Raw genomic sequence first — 11116 nt, 5'->3', positions numbered from 1 at the left:
TATCAACTTGGTTCTTCATTTGTAGCATCCAATTCCAAATTGAAGAGTTTTCTCATTTCCTTTTTTATTTTTTTTGTTCATGAGATGAGTTGAGAGCAAGTATCCAAGAGTTTTGCTAGATCCAAATAGTTCGAGGCTGCAGTTCGACCAGAGTTAATCATTGCATCCTGCTGAAACGATCGTTGTAATATGCTTACAGTCTGTGTAGATTGAAAAATTTTCTTCAGGATAACGCTTACCAGAAGCATGCCTCGACTATGTTTTGAGTCTCCAAAGTTTGCTAGTGTATTCAGTTCTATATATTCCATTCCCCCCCAACAATTTGAAAATAATTAGTATATTTGAACTGATGGCTGCAAACTCCACCAATGTCGCTAATTCTACAATCATTCGATCGCCCATTGTCAAGCATCATGCTGAAAAACTAGAGAAATTCAAGGGAGATAATTTCAAGAGATTGCAACAGAAAATGATCTTCTATCTCACCATACTGAGTCTTGCTCATATTTTGAAGAAAGATTGTTAATTATCCCATCAGAAGCTATAACTCCTTAAATAGAAGCTGCAAAGCAAGCATAGATGCATTCGAACTTCTTGTGTCGTAATTATATACTTAGTAGTCTTGAGGACACTTTGTATACTGTCTATTGCAATGCCTACAATATATCAAAACTATTGTGTGAGGCATAAGACAAGAAGTACAAGCTAGAAGATGCTGGTATTAAGAAATTCTTTGTGGGAAAATTCATAGATTATAAGATGATCGATACCAAATTGGTAGTCAATTAGATGGAAGAATGAAAAATTATTATAACTGATTTGCAAAGTGAATGATTGAACATCAGTGAGCCATTCCAAGTTGTTGATGTGATTGAGAAGTTGCCTCTTTCCTAGAAGGACTTCAAATGCTATCTCGAACACAAGTGAAAGGAGTTATCCATGGAAAACCTCGCGGTAAAACTCCGTATAGAAGAGGATAACAAAAAAAGAGATAAAACTCCACTAGAAGTTGAAGTTAAGGTTCACATTGCTGAAGCTTCAAAACATAAACCCAAGAAGCAGAATTTCAAGAAGAAAAATGTGAATCACGAGTCAAGGAATGATGCTAGCAAGCGCATTCAAGGCAATTGCTGGATTTATGGTAAGAATGACCATACTGCTACAATGTGCAAGTACAAGAAGGGACAAAGTTCCAACAATCAAACCATTGTCGTGGAAAATGATGATTTAGTTGCCGTCATTTTTTTTTATGTAAATATGGCTTCAGACACCAAAGATTGGTGGATTGATACTGGCGCTACTAGACATATTTATAAGAACAAGTCATTGTTCATTACATATGAGAAGCTAGATGGCAGCGATAAGTTGTACATGGGAAATGCTTCGAAAGGCAAGGCAAAGGTCCTACTAAAATGGACTTCTGGATAGATACTTACCTTTAATGGCGTATGACATGTGCCAGAGATTCAAAAGAATCTAGTATTCGGAACCCTACTTAAAAAAAAAGGGTTGAAGCTTGTATCTGAGTCAGATAAATTTATTATGACAAAAGAGGTTTGAATGTGGGAAAAACCTATCTAAGTGATGACATGTTCAAACTGAATGTACTGGCACAAATGCCAAAGAATAATAATAATATCAACTCTTCTGCTTATTGCTGAGTTGTGTGACTTTGACACTCTAGATTAGAGCATGTCAATTATCGTTCTTTAAATAGAATGGTAAACTTAGGACTATTGTCGAATTTTAACATTGATAATAGACACAAATGTGAAGTTTGTGTTGAATCAAAGTTTACTAGAAACTCATTTTCATCTGTGGAAAGAAGTAATGAGTTACTTGATTTAATCCACAGTGATGTATATGACATGAAAAGTACTCCCACACGAGGTGGTAAGAGATACTTTGTCACATTCATTGATGATTATAGTTAATATTGCTATGTGTATTTATTACATAGTAAAGATGAAACCTTTAATATTTTTAAAACATATAAAACAGAAGTTGAAAATCAACTTGAGAAGAAAGTAAAGGTGCTCAGATCACTATTACAAAATCTACATTATTCGACACTTGTAATTTTTAATTACTTAACGTTTCTTTGTAAAAAAGTTAAGTAATGACTTTTTAGAAAAGAAAATGTCAAGTAAAAGGGTTAAAAAAGCGAACTATTACTTGACATGTTTTTCATGTCAAGTAATATAAGGTCTTACTTGACACGTTTTTCATATCAAGTAAAATATAACAAATAATTGACTTGTTATTTTAAAGAAGTAAAATGTTAAATGTCCTAGATTTAGTCGATCGACCTTCAACCTCTTGCACGCAACCATGGCGTCCGTTCGACCTTCAATCATTTTCTATCTGTTCGACCTTCAAGTAGTATTCCATCAGCCACCTCTTGCCGGCATGGAATTCCCGTCTTTAGCCAGCCCTCTGGTCCCTCCTTGCCCTTTCCGCCGTTGTTTGTGTACCTTTCTACAAACACTGGTCCTCCGAGTTTCGTTTCACTATTCCATTTCTCTCCTCCATGCTCTTTGTGCTCGCGGCTCTGCTCTTCGAAGCCCTCTCCATTCGATTCGTCACTGCCGTCCTCGGTCTGGACTGACACAGGTAAAGTTAGGATTTGGATTTGTCTCTTTTGTGATTCCTGTGTTGGTTGCTTAAAAATTGAAGTGGATTGCTTGAATATTTAGTTTGATTTGGACTTGGAGAGAGAGGATTGGTTTCTGATTTTTAAGTTGATTTCTAATTATTTTAGATGGTTAAGTTTAGGTACGATTCTGTGAATCTGCTTTAATTAACTCACCGGTTTTGAAAATTCTTTCATTTTCTTTTTGTGTGAATCGGGAGATTAATGATGGATCTGATATTTTTGGCATGTGGTTAAGCTTGAGTTTTCATATTTGAACTTCACGAAGGCCTTGACTGAAAAAATTATTTGTTTTAGAAGTTTAAAGAACGAAAAGGCATTTATATCCATCATCATTGTTTGTCTCATTATGAGACATTAATGTTATACTCGTTCTTTGTAAATGATTTATCAGTTTAGATCCGTTATACTCGTTCGACATTCTATTTGTTCGTCATCCATTTTGTCGTTCGTTCGTTCGACATTAGTCTCTATCACTATTTTATACGGTTATATTTATATCATAGGAGAAGAAAGTTGTTAGTGCATCAACCACAGATGGGGAAGAGAAGAAGGTGAAATATAACTTGGTTGTTCAATATTATTTATATGAAGCATAACTTGGTTGTTCAATATTGTTTATATGAAGTATAACTTGGTTGTTTTAGTAGAGAGTTTCAATGAAGATGGTAAAGGAGAAGGAAGCTATTAGTGCACAACCACTATCGCATAAGGCAAATAAGAATTGCACTATTCCCATTGTTTTGCATCTTATTCGTGAGTTAACCTTACTATTAATTACTTATAAAATTATAACTTGGTGGTTTTAGGGGAAACTTTCAGAGAATGCCGGAAAGGAGAAGGAAGTGATCGCTATTAGTGTACCACCGATCTTAGAATGAAATGATTGTTATGTGCTGTGAGAAGTTGTGATCGAATTTTGTAGCACGCAAAAAGTGAAGACTTCATCAATGGTGGCTTTGTATAAGTAAATGTTATTTATTTATGATATATTATAAGTTTATTTCATTTTGGCCGAAAGAGTTAAGTTTGCAGGAAGATATCAAATACATAACAAATATGTGGATATTATGTCATGAGATATATGCAAGAAATCTTGACTAAAGAGAAAATATTATCACAGATGCAGTATATCTTTAAACTACTTATATATATTGTAACATTATAAATAGTGTAAATAGTGTAAATAATGTATATTTGACTTTTTATATTTTATAGATTGATACGAGGAGCTTGTACTCGCAACTTGAATTGGATGAAGTATGCATGGAATGGGTTGAATATTTAGGTCGCTATATCTGATGGGCTTCCTATAAATTTTGTGTATATGGCTATATTGTTACAGAAAGACTCGAAATCAAGAAAGAACAATGCAGCTGGCAGTTGAACAGTTGTCGACTTCTTTCTATTAAATGTTATAACCATCGGAACTCATTATTGTTGAACGAATCGCTACACATATATAAATGAAATCAATCGAAAGTTAAGGTAAGAGTGAATTATAATCAAGAGAGCAAGGCATTTTCGTTATGTAATAATTTGAAGAATAATAAAAAAGAACGTTCCATTTTGCACAGTGGACGTAGGCCTTTGGCCGAACCACTTAAACTCCTGTGTCTTTTCTTCTTCCTCTACGATCGTTTGGATTTTGCTAAATTATCGTTTACACGATCGTGTAGTTCTTATCGCATCGTGTACATGATCGTTTAACTCAGCGCTCAATCGTTTATACGATTATTTAGCTCCTCGGCTGTCGTCTATACAATCGTCTAACTTCGGTCAACTGTCATCTACACGATCGTTTAACGCTTCCTCCTATTGTTTAGTTAATTGGTCTATCGTTTAGTTATTGGTGCATCATCTACACGATTATGCAGACTTTTGGTAAACAACAGAAGGTTTTTCGAGCATCTATATTCTATCTTTCCTGACTTTTGAATTGTTATCAACCATTATAACTGTGTGTATTGTGATTATTAACGTGAAGATCTAGTCATCTAGGACAATAAGTGGTATCAGAGCTCAGTGAACAGTTCAAGAAAGCTCCAAGATTTGAATTTTTTATTCAGAGTAATCATTATTGAAGACCAAGAATGGCAACTACCAGATATGAGATTGAGAAATTCGACGGCAAGATAGATTTGAATTGTGAGAAGCAAAGATTAAAGGAGTCTTGGGGTAGCAGAAGACATTTTTGGCCATTATGGACCTGCGAAGTACCTTGAAACATTTTCTGAGGCAAACAAAGAGACTATTGAATCAAATGCATATGGAACCATCGTTCTCAATGTCACAGACAGTGTTTTGAGACAAATTATGGATCAGCTGCCTATGCCCTTTGGAATAAGTTGAATGAGATTTATCTCAACAAAGATCTACCCAACAAAGCTTTCTTGAGGGAAAGATTCTTCATGTATAAGATGGATCCAGCAAAGTCCCTCACAGACAATCTTAATGAGTTCAAGAGGCTGTCTTTTGAGTTCAGATTGATTGGAGATAATATTGGAGAAGAGAATGAAGCATTCATATTATTGAATTCTATACTAGAAACTTTCAAAGATGTGAAGACTGCATTGAAGTATGGTAGAGAAAGAATCACCACAGATGCTATTATATCAGCTGTTAGAGTCAGAGAGCTTGAATTGCAAATGACCAAGAAGGATCAACCAGGAGGTGAAGGCTTGTTCTCTAAAGAAAAGAATAAGAACAATTGGAAGGGAAAATAGAACAATGGAGATAAGTAAAAAATAAAGTGTCATTTTGTCACAAGATGAGGCACATGAAAAAGAACTATTATGCCTTGAAGAGAAAATTGAATCAGTAGAACAAGGGGGGTAAACAGACCGAGACTGCTGTAGGTGAAAATTCCCTAGTCTATTCAGATGTTTTAGCTACTACTAAAAAAGATGGAGACCGGAATACTATGGAGACTCAAGATTGGGTGTTAGATTCTAGTTACTCAGTCCACATGACACCATCCAAGGGATGGTTTTGTGCTTATAAGAAACGGGATGGTGGGTTGATCTATATGGGAAACAATAATACATGCAGAGCTGTGGGAATGGGGTCAAGATGCATGATGGTTCAGTCAAATTGATAAGGAACGTGAGGCATGTTTCAAATTTAAAGAGGAATCTCCTTTCATTGGGGATGTTTGATGCCATAGGATGCAAATATAGAGGTATGGGAGGCACATTTGAAATTATTAAGTATTCCAAAGTGGTCTTGGTGGTAGCCAAGGTAAATGGTCTATATGTCATCAAGGATGTACAAATGGCACACTCGACTTTGTTAGCAACGGATAAGAAACCTACCGAAGATGAGTTGTGGCACAAAAGGCTCTTTCATATCAGTGTGAGGGTCTGCAAATTCTATCTAACCAGGGTATACTACCAAGGGGTGTTGGAGATAATCTTAAATTTTGTGAACATTGTATATTGGGCAAGGCAACTAGACAGCAATTCCCCAAAGGGCAACACACTTCAACGGAAATCCTTGAAAATGTGCACTACGGCTTGTGGGGGCCAGCTTACTCTCCATCTCTTAGTGGAGCAAGGTACTTTCTTTCATTTGTAGATGACTATTCAAAAAAGAGATTGGTTTAATTATTAAAATCCAAAGATGAATTATGGAAGACCTTGATTGAAAAGCATACCTCTAAACAAATTAAACATTTGAGAACTAATAATAGTTTAGAGTTTTATGGAGAGGAGTTTAATTTGTATTGTAGGGAGCAAGGCATCGTAGGCATAGAACTGTAAGGTACACACCTCAACAAAATGGAGTGGCTGAAAGATTAAACAGAACAGTACTGGAAAGAGTAAGATGTCAGCTGTCCAATGCCTTGTTACTTGGAAAATATTGGGCTGAAGTTGTCTTCTACACTATATACACACTTAATAGATGCCCTCATCTATCTATAGAGCTGAAGAGTCATGAAGAGAGGTGGACAGGGCAACCACATAAGCTAGAACACCTAAAAGTATTTGGTTGTGTTGGCTGTGCACCAAAGCCAAGGGAAATTGAAACCAAGGGCTGTAAAGTGCATGAAACCAAGGGCTGTAAAGTGCATGTTCTTAAGCTTTACACTGGGAGTAAAAGGCTTGAGACTATGGCATCTAGTTGAAAAGAGGTATGTGAATAGCGGAGATGTGATATTTAGAGAAAATGAAATGTTCATGATGTCAGAACAACCATCTTCAACAGAAACCAAGACTAGTAGCACTAGATTTGAGGTGGAGCATCAAAATGATAATGGAGTTTCTACTTCCTCTCAAAATCAAGAGTTAGAAGGTGATGAGGCAGCTGAATCCAGTGATCATGTGTCAAGTGATCAAGTTGAGACACATAAGGACTTGCACAATTACTCATTGGTAAGAGACAGACCGAGAAGAACTATAGTACCACTAACAAAGTACCAAGAGTCTGACTTTGCAAGTGTAGCATTGAGTGCTGCCATTTCTTTGAGTAATAATGAACCTTCCAGCTTTGAAGAAGCAACAAATAGTCGGATGCTAGGCAATGGATTGAGGCTATGAATGATGAGATGAAGCCCCTCAATCAAAATGACACTTGGAGATTAGTACCTTTAAGGTTACAAACCTATCTCATGCAAATGGATCTACAAATTTAAAGAAGAGATTCTAGGTGTGCAAAAGTCTAGGTTCAAGGCTAGGCTTGTTGCTAAGGGCTTCACTCAAAAGAAAGGCATTGACTATAATGAGGTGTCCTCTCTAGTTGTGAAGCATACTTCCATCCGGCTACTTCTTTCCCTTGTTGTACAGAAAGATTTGAAATTAGACCAGCTAGATGTAAAAATAGCCTTCTTACATGAGAAGTTGAATGAGACAATATTCATGAGACAACCTCAAGGTTATGTTAAAAGTGGAGAAGAAGGACCTTGTGTGTTTGTTGAACAAGTCCATCTATGGCCTAAAACAGTTACTGAGATACTGGTATGAAAGGTTTGATGAACTAAAAAGAGCTCATTTGATTGGTGTGTATACAAAAATACTAGTTGTTTCGAGGAATCGATCTGTTTTACTTCTCTATGTAGATGACATACTGCTGGCCGAGAGATCCAAAGATGAACTGAAGCAAGTAAAAATGCTTCTTAAGAGAGAATTTATCATGAAAGACCTAGGGGAGTCAAGGAGGATCCTATGCATTGAAATAGAAAGAGACAGAAAACAGGGTAGATTTCTTGTTAGCCAATCTGAATATTGTTAAAAGATTTTATAGAGGTTCAAGATAGAGAAAGCTAAGCCAATAGGTACTCCTCTTGCCCCCCACTTCAAGCTTTCAGTTGCTAATAGTCCAAGAGCACTGATGAAGAACATTTGAACCATATGAAAGTTGTCCTTTAATCGTAAGCAATGGGATCTCTTATGTATCTTATGACTTCTACACGACCAAACCTGTCCTATGCAACGAGTATGGTCAGTAGGTATAGGGTAAATTCTGGTAGAAGACATTGGGAGGCAGTCAAGTGGATACTAAGGTATTTATGCTCATCTAAGGAGGCAAAAGTCTTACAGAATGAGCCATCCAATGATGAGGTTTATGGCTATGCAGATGCAAACTATGCAGAAGACTTGGACAAAAGACGTTCTTTATCAGGTTATGTTTTCCAATGGGGGAATAATTTGATCAGTTGGAAAGCTACATTGCAGCTTGTTGTGGCCCTTTCCACAATAGAGGCTGAGTTCATTGCTTTGTCTGAAGTTGTGAAGGAAGGTTTGTGGCTGAAAGGTATACTAAACGATTTCGACATAACACAATCTAAAGTCAGAATTTATTGTGATAACCAGAGCACAATATACCTATTTAAGAATCAACAGTTTCACAGCAGAACTAAGCATATTTATATCAAATATCATTTCATCAGACAAGAAATTGAGAAAGCGGAAGTCGAAGTAGTGAAGAATCATGCCTCGGATAATGCAGCTGATATGCTAACCAAAACTGTTCCACTGAATAAGCTTGGCAGATGCTTGGACCTTCTGGGGTTCGAGTTACCTAAAAAAGGTTGGCTCAAGTCAGCTCAGTGAAGCAAAGAGGGAAGGAAATCTAGATGCTTACAAAGGTGGAAATTGTTACAGAAAGACTTGAAATCAAGAAAGAACAATGCAGCTAGCAGTTGAATGGTTGTCGACTTCTTTCTGTTAAATGTTGTAACCACCAGAGCTCCTCATCATTGACCGAATTACATGCACATATATAAACGAAATCAATCGAGAGATTAAGGTAAGAGTGAGTATTAATCGAGAGAGCTAGACATTTTCGTTCTGTAACACTTTGAAGAGTAATAAAAGAGAACCTCCCAATTTTCACAGTGGATGTAGGCCTTTGGCCGAACCACTTAAACTCCTGTGTCTTTTTTTCTTCCTTTACGATTATTTAGATTTTGCTAAAGTATCGTTTACATGATCGTGTAGTTCCTATCACATCGTGTACACAATCGTTTAGCTCCACGCTCAATCGTCTATACGATCGCTTAGCTCTTCAGCTGTTGTCTATATGATTATCTAGCTTCAGTCAATTGTTGTCTATACGATTGTTTAACGCTTCATCCTATCATTTACTTAATTGGCCTATCGTTTAGTTATTGGTGCATCGTCTACGCGATCATGCAAACTTTTGGTAAACGACAGAAGGTTTTTCGAGCATCTACATTCTATCTCCATCGACTCTTGAATTGTTATCAACCGTTATAACTGAGTGTATTGTGATTATTAACGTCAAGATCTAGTCATCTGGGACAACATACATGGGAATGCCCAAAACCTTTTTCGTGTAAATGTTTTGTTCATAGCCATTATAGATTATATACTTCAAAGAAATGTGTGGTGGGGGATATAATTTTAGTCTTATGATTTCTAGAATATATAGCACATATGAATTGATCTTGTAATTTTGGAATTATCACATATTAAGGTGGGTTGATAGAGTATATACTAATGTGGATTGATCTTGTAAATTTCAGAATTGTTCATGTACATGAAAGGTAGTAGAAGAATGAAATTGTTAAGTTACGTTGGATATATTGGGCTGATATGTAACTTGAAATATGTGTAGTTGTTTTTTTTAGTTGATGAAATTCTCTTATTGGAACACATGTAATGCATGAAATGAGAAATGAAAATTAAATTCGAATGTTTAATTTGAAAAAAAAAACATAGATTACATTGGAAATGTGAGAAGAATTAGATTACTTATCCATTATTTTGTATCAAGATAAAGATTTATACTTGACATGTCATCACACTACAAGAATTTTGGGCGTTAATGTCAGTTGAAAAAAGTGAAACCGAATGTATAATGTCGGTTTTGTTTTTCTTTTCTTTTCTTTTTTTTTTTTTTTTGCGAATCTTTAATGTCTGTTTTAAATCGACATTGTAGGTATACCTTTAATGTCGGTTTAAAACGAACATTAAAGATTCGCTTTTTTTTTTTTTTTTAAAAAAAACCCATTCACCCCCCAAATTTTCTTTTTCCTTTCATTCCCATACTTTCACTCACCCACAACCCACGCGAAACCCTTCCAAAACGTGACTTCTTACTTCCTTCCACGCGAAACCCACAACCCGGCCAAGCATTCGGCCAACAACCTGGTAGATCTGGCCTCTGTTCGTCAATCTGCCTCTATTTGTCGTGCAGATCCGCCTCTGTTCATCAAGATCTACCTCTATTTTTCTCCCCCTCTTTCTTTTCTTCTTGTGATTTTATTTCCACGTTTTCCATGATTTGTTCCAAATGAGTCGTTTAGGGTTCAAATCAGCGGTGTTTCACGGCGACGTCTGTTTTGGGGAGATGTCCTCCTCTTTCAAGTTCTTCAGAAAATTTCTTCATTTTCTCTTAGGTGTAAGCTACAATCTTCCTTTCTGTTGAACAATCGCACTTGATCCAGCTTCACTACTCCTGTTTCCACGAATTGAAGGTTTATTCATTTTCTTTATTCTTTTTGCTTCCTCTGAAACTTTTTTATTTTGTTTTCTGAGAGGAAATGTATGTGTGTTTGTGCATGTTTGGTATGGATACTGATGGATACTGATGGATACTGATTTTCAGCTCTGTTAATTCTTTTAATCATGAAAAAATTTACTGTCAATTTGGAGTGGAGTAGACATATGAAAGCGAGACGTATTAAACGAAGTTAGATTGTAATTTCGATTCTGATGTTCTTTTCGGAACTTATAGACCGCAATTGTGTTTTTTGGGGATGAAGAAATTCACCTGTTTTCCATGTCGAGCAAGTAGAAGAACTTTCCATGCTTTTGGTGTTTTGCAGTGCCGTGTAGCTTATATCTGTCATCTCTTAGTTATTCAGACAATTTCTTCATTTTCTCTTAGGTGTAAGATACAATCTTCCTTGCTTGTTTAACAGTCGCACTTGATCTAGCTTCACTATTTTTGTTTCCACGAATGGTAGGTTTTACTCATTTTCTGGTTTCTTTTTTTTTC

At 36.1% G+C, this 11116-nt stretch overlaps 1 protein-coding gene across 1 annotated transcript; it reads left to right on the top strand.

Moving 5' to 3' along the window:
* The first annotated feature begins 2295 nt into the window (after window positions 1–2295).
* On the top strand, window positions 2296–3661 carry LOC120082039 (uncharacterized). Its single transcript, XM_039037254.2, has 4 exons — window positions 2296–2613; window positions 3160–3207; window positions 3304–3366; window positions 3463–3661. The coding sequence occupies exons 1-4, from the start codon at window positions 2332–2334 to the stop codon at window positions 3532–3534; spliced, it is 465 nt and encodes a 154-aa protein (XP_038893182.1). The 5' UTR covers window positions 2296–2331; the 3' UTR covers window positions 3535–3661.
* Window positions 3662–11116: the final 7455 nt, after the last annotated feature.

This window comes from Benincasa hispida, chromosome 7, assembly GCF_027475165.1.
Source record: "Benincasa hispida cultivar pf3 chromosome 7, pf3_genome.v1.1, whole genome shotgun sequence".
Classification (NCBI taxonomy): domain Eukaryota; kingdom Viridiplantae; phylum Streptophyta; class Magnoliopsida; order Cucurbitales; family Cucurbitaceae; genus Benincasa; species Benincasa hispida.
This window is presented reverse-complemented; position numbering and strand designations above follow the sequence as displayed.

Bases quoted from the DNA above. Each gene is read 5' to 3' on its own strand.
- LOC120082039 (XM_039037254.2), top strand. From the start codon at position 2,332: ATGGCGTCCGTTCGACCTTCAATCATTTTCTATCTGTTCGACCTTCAA. The intron at 2,614-3,159 runs GTAAAGTTAGGA...TTTATATCATAG, and splicing joins CTCGGTCTGGACTGACACAG to GAGAAGAAAGTTGTTAGTGC. The intron at 3,367-3,462 runs GCAAATAAGAAT...TGGTGGTTTTAG, and splicing joins CACAACCACTATCGCATAAG to GGGAAACTTTCAGAGAATGC.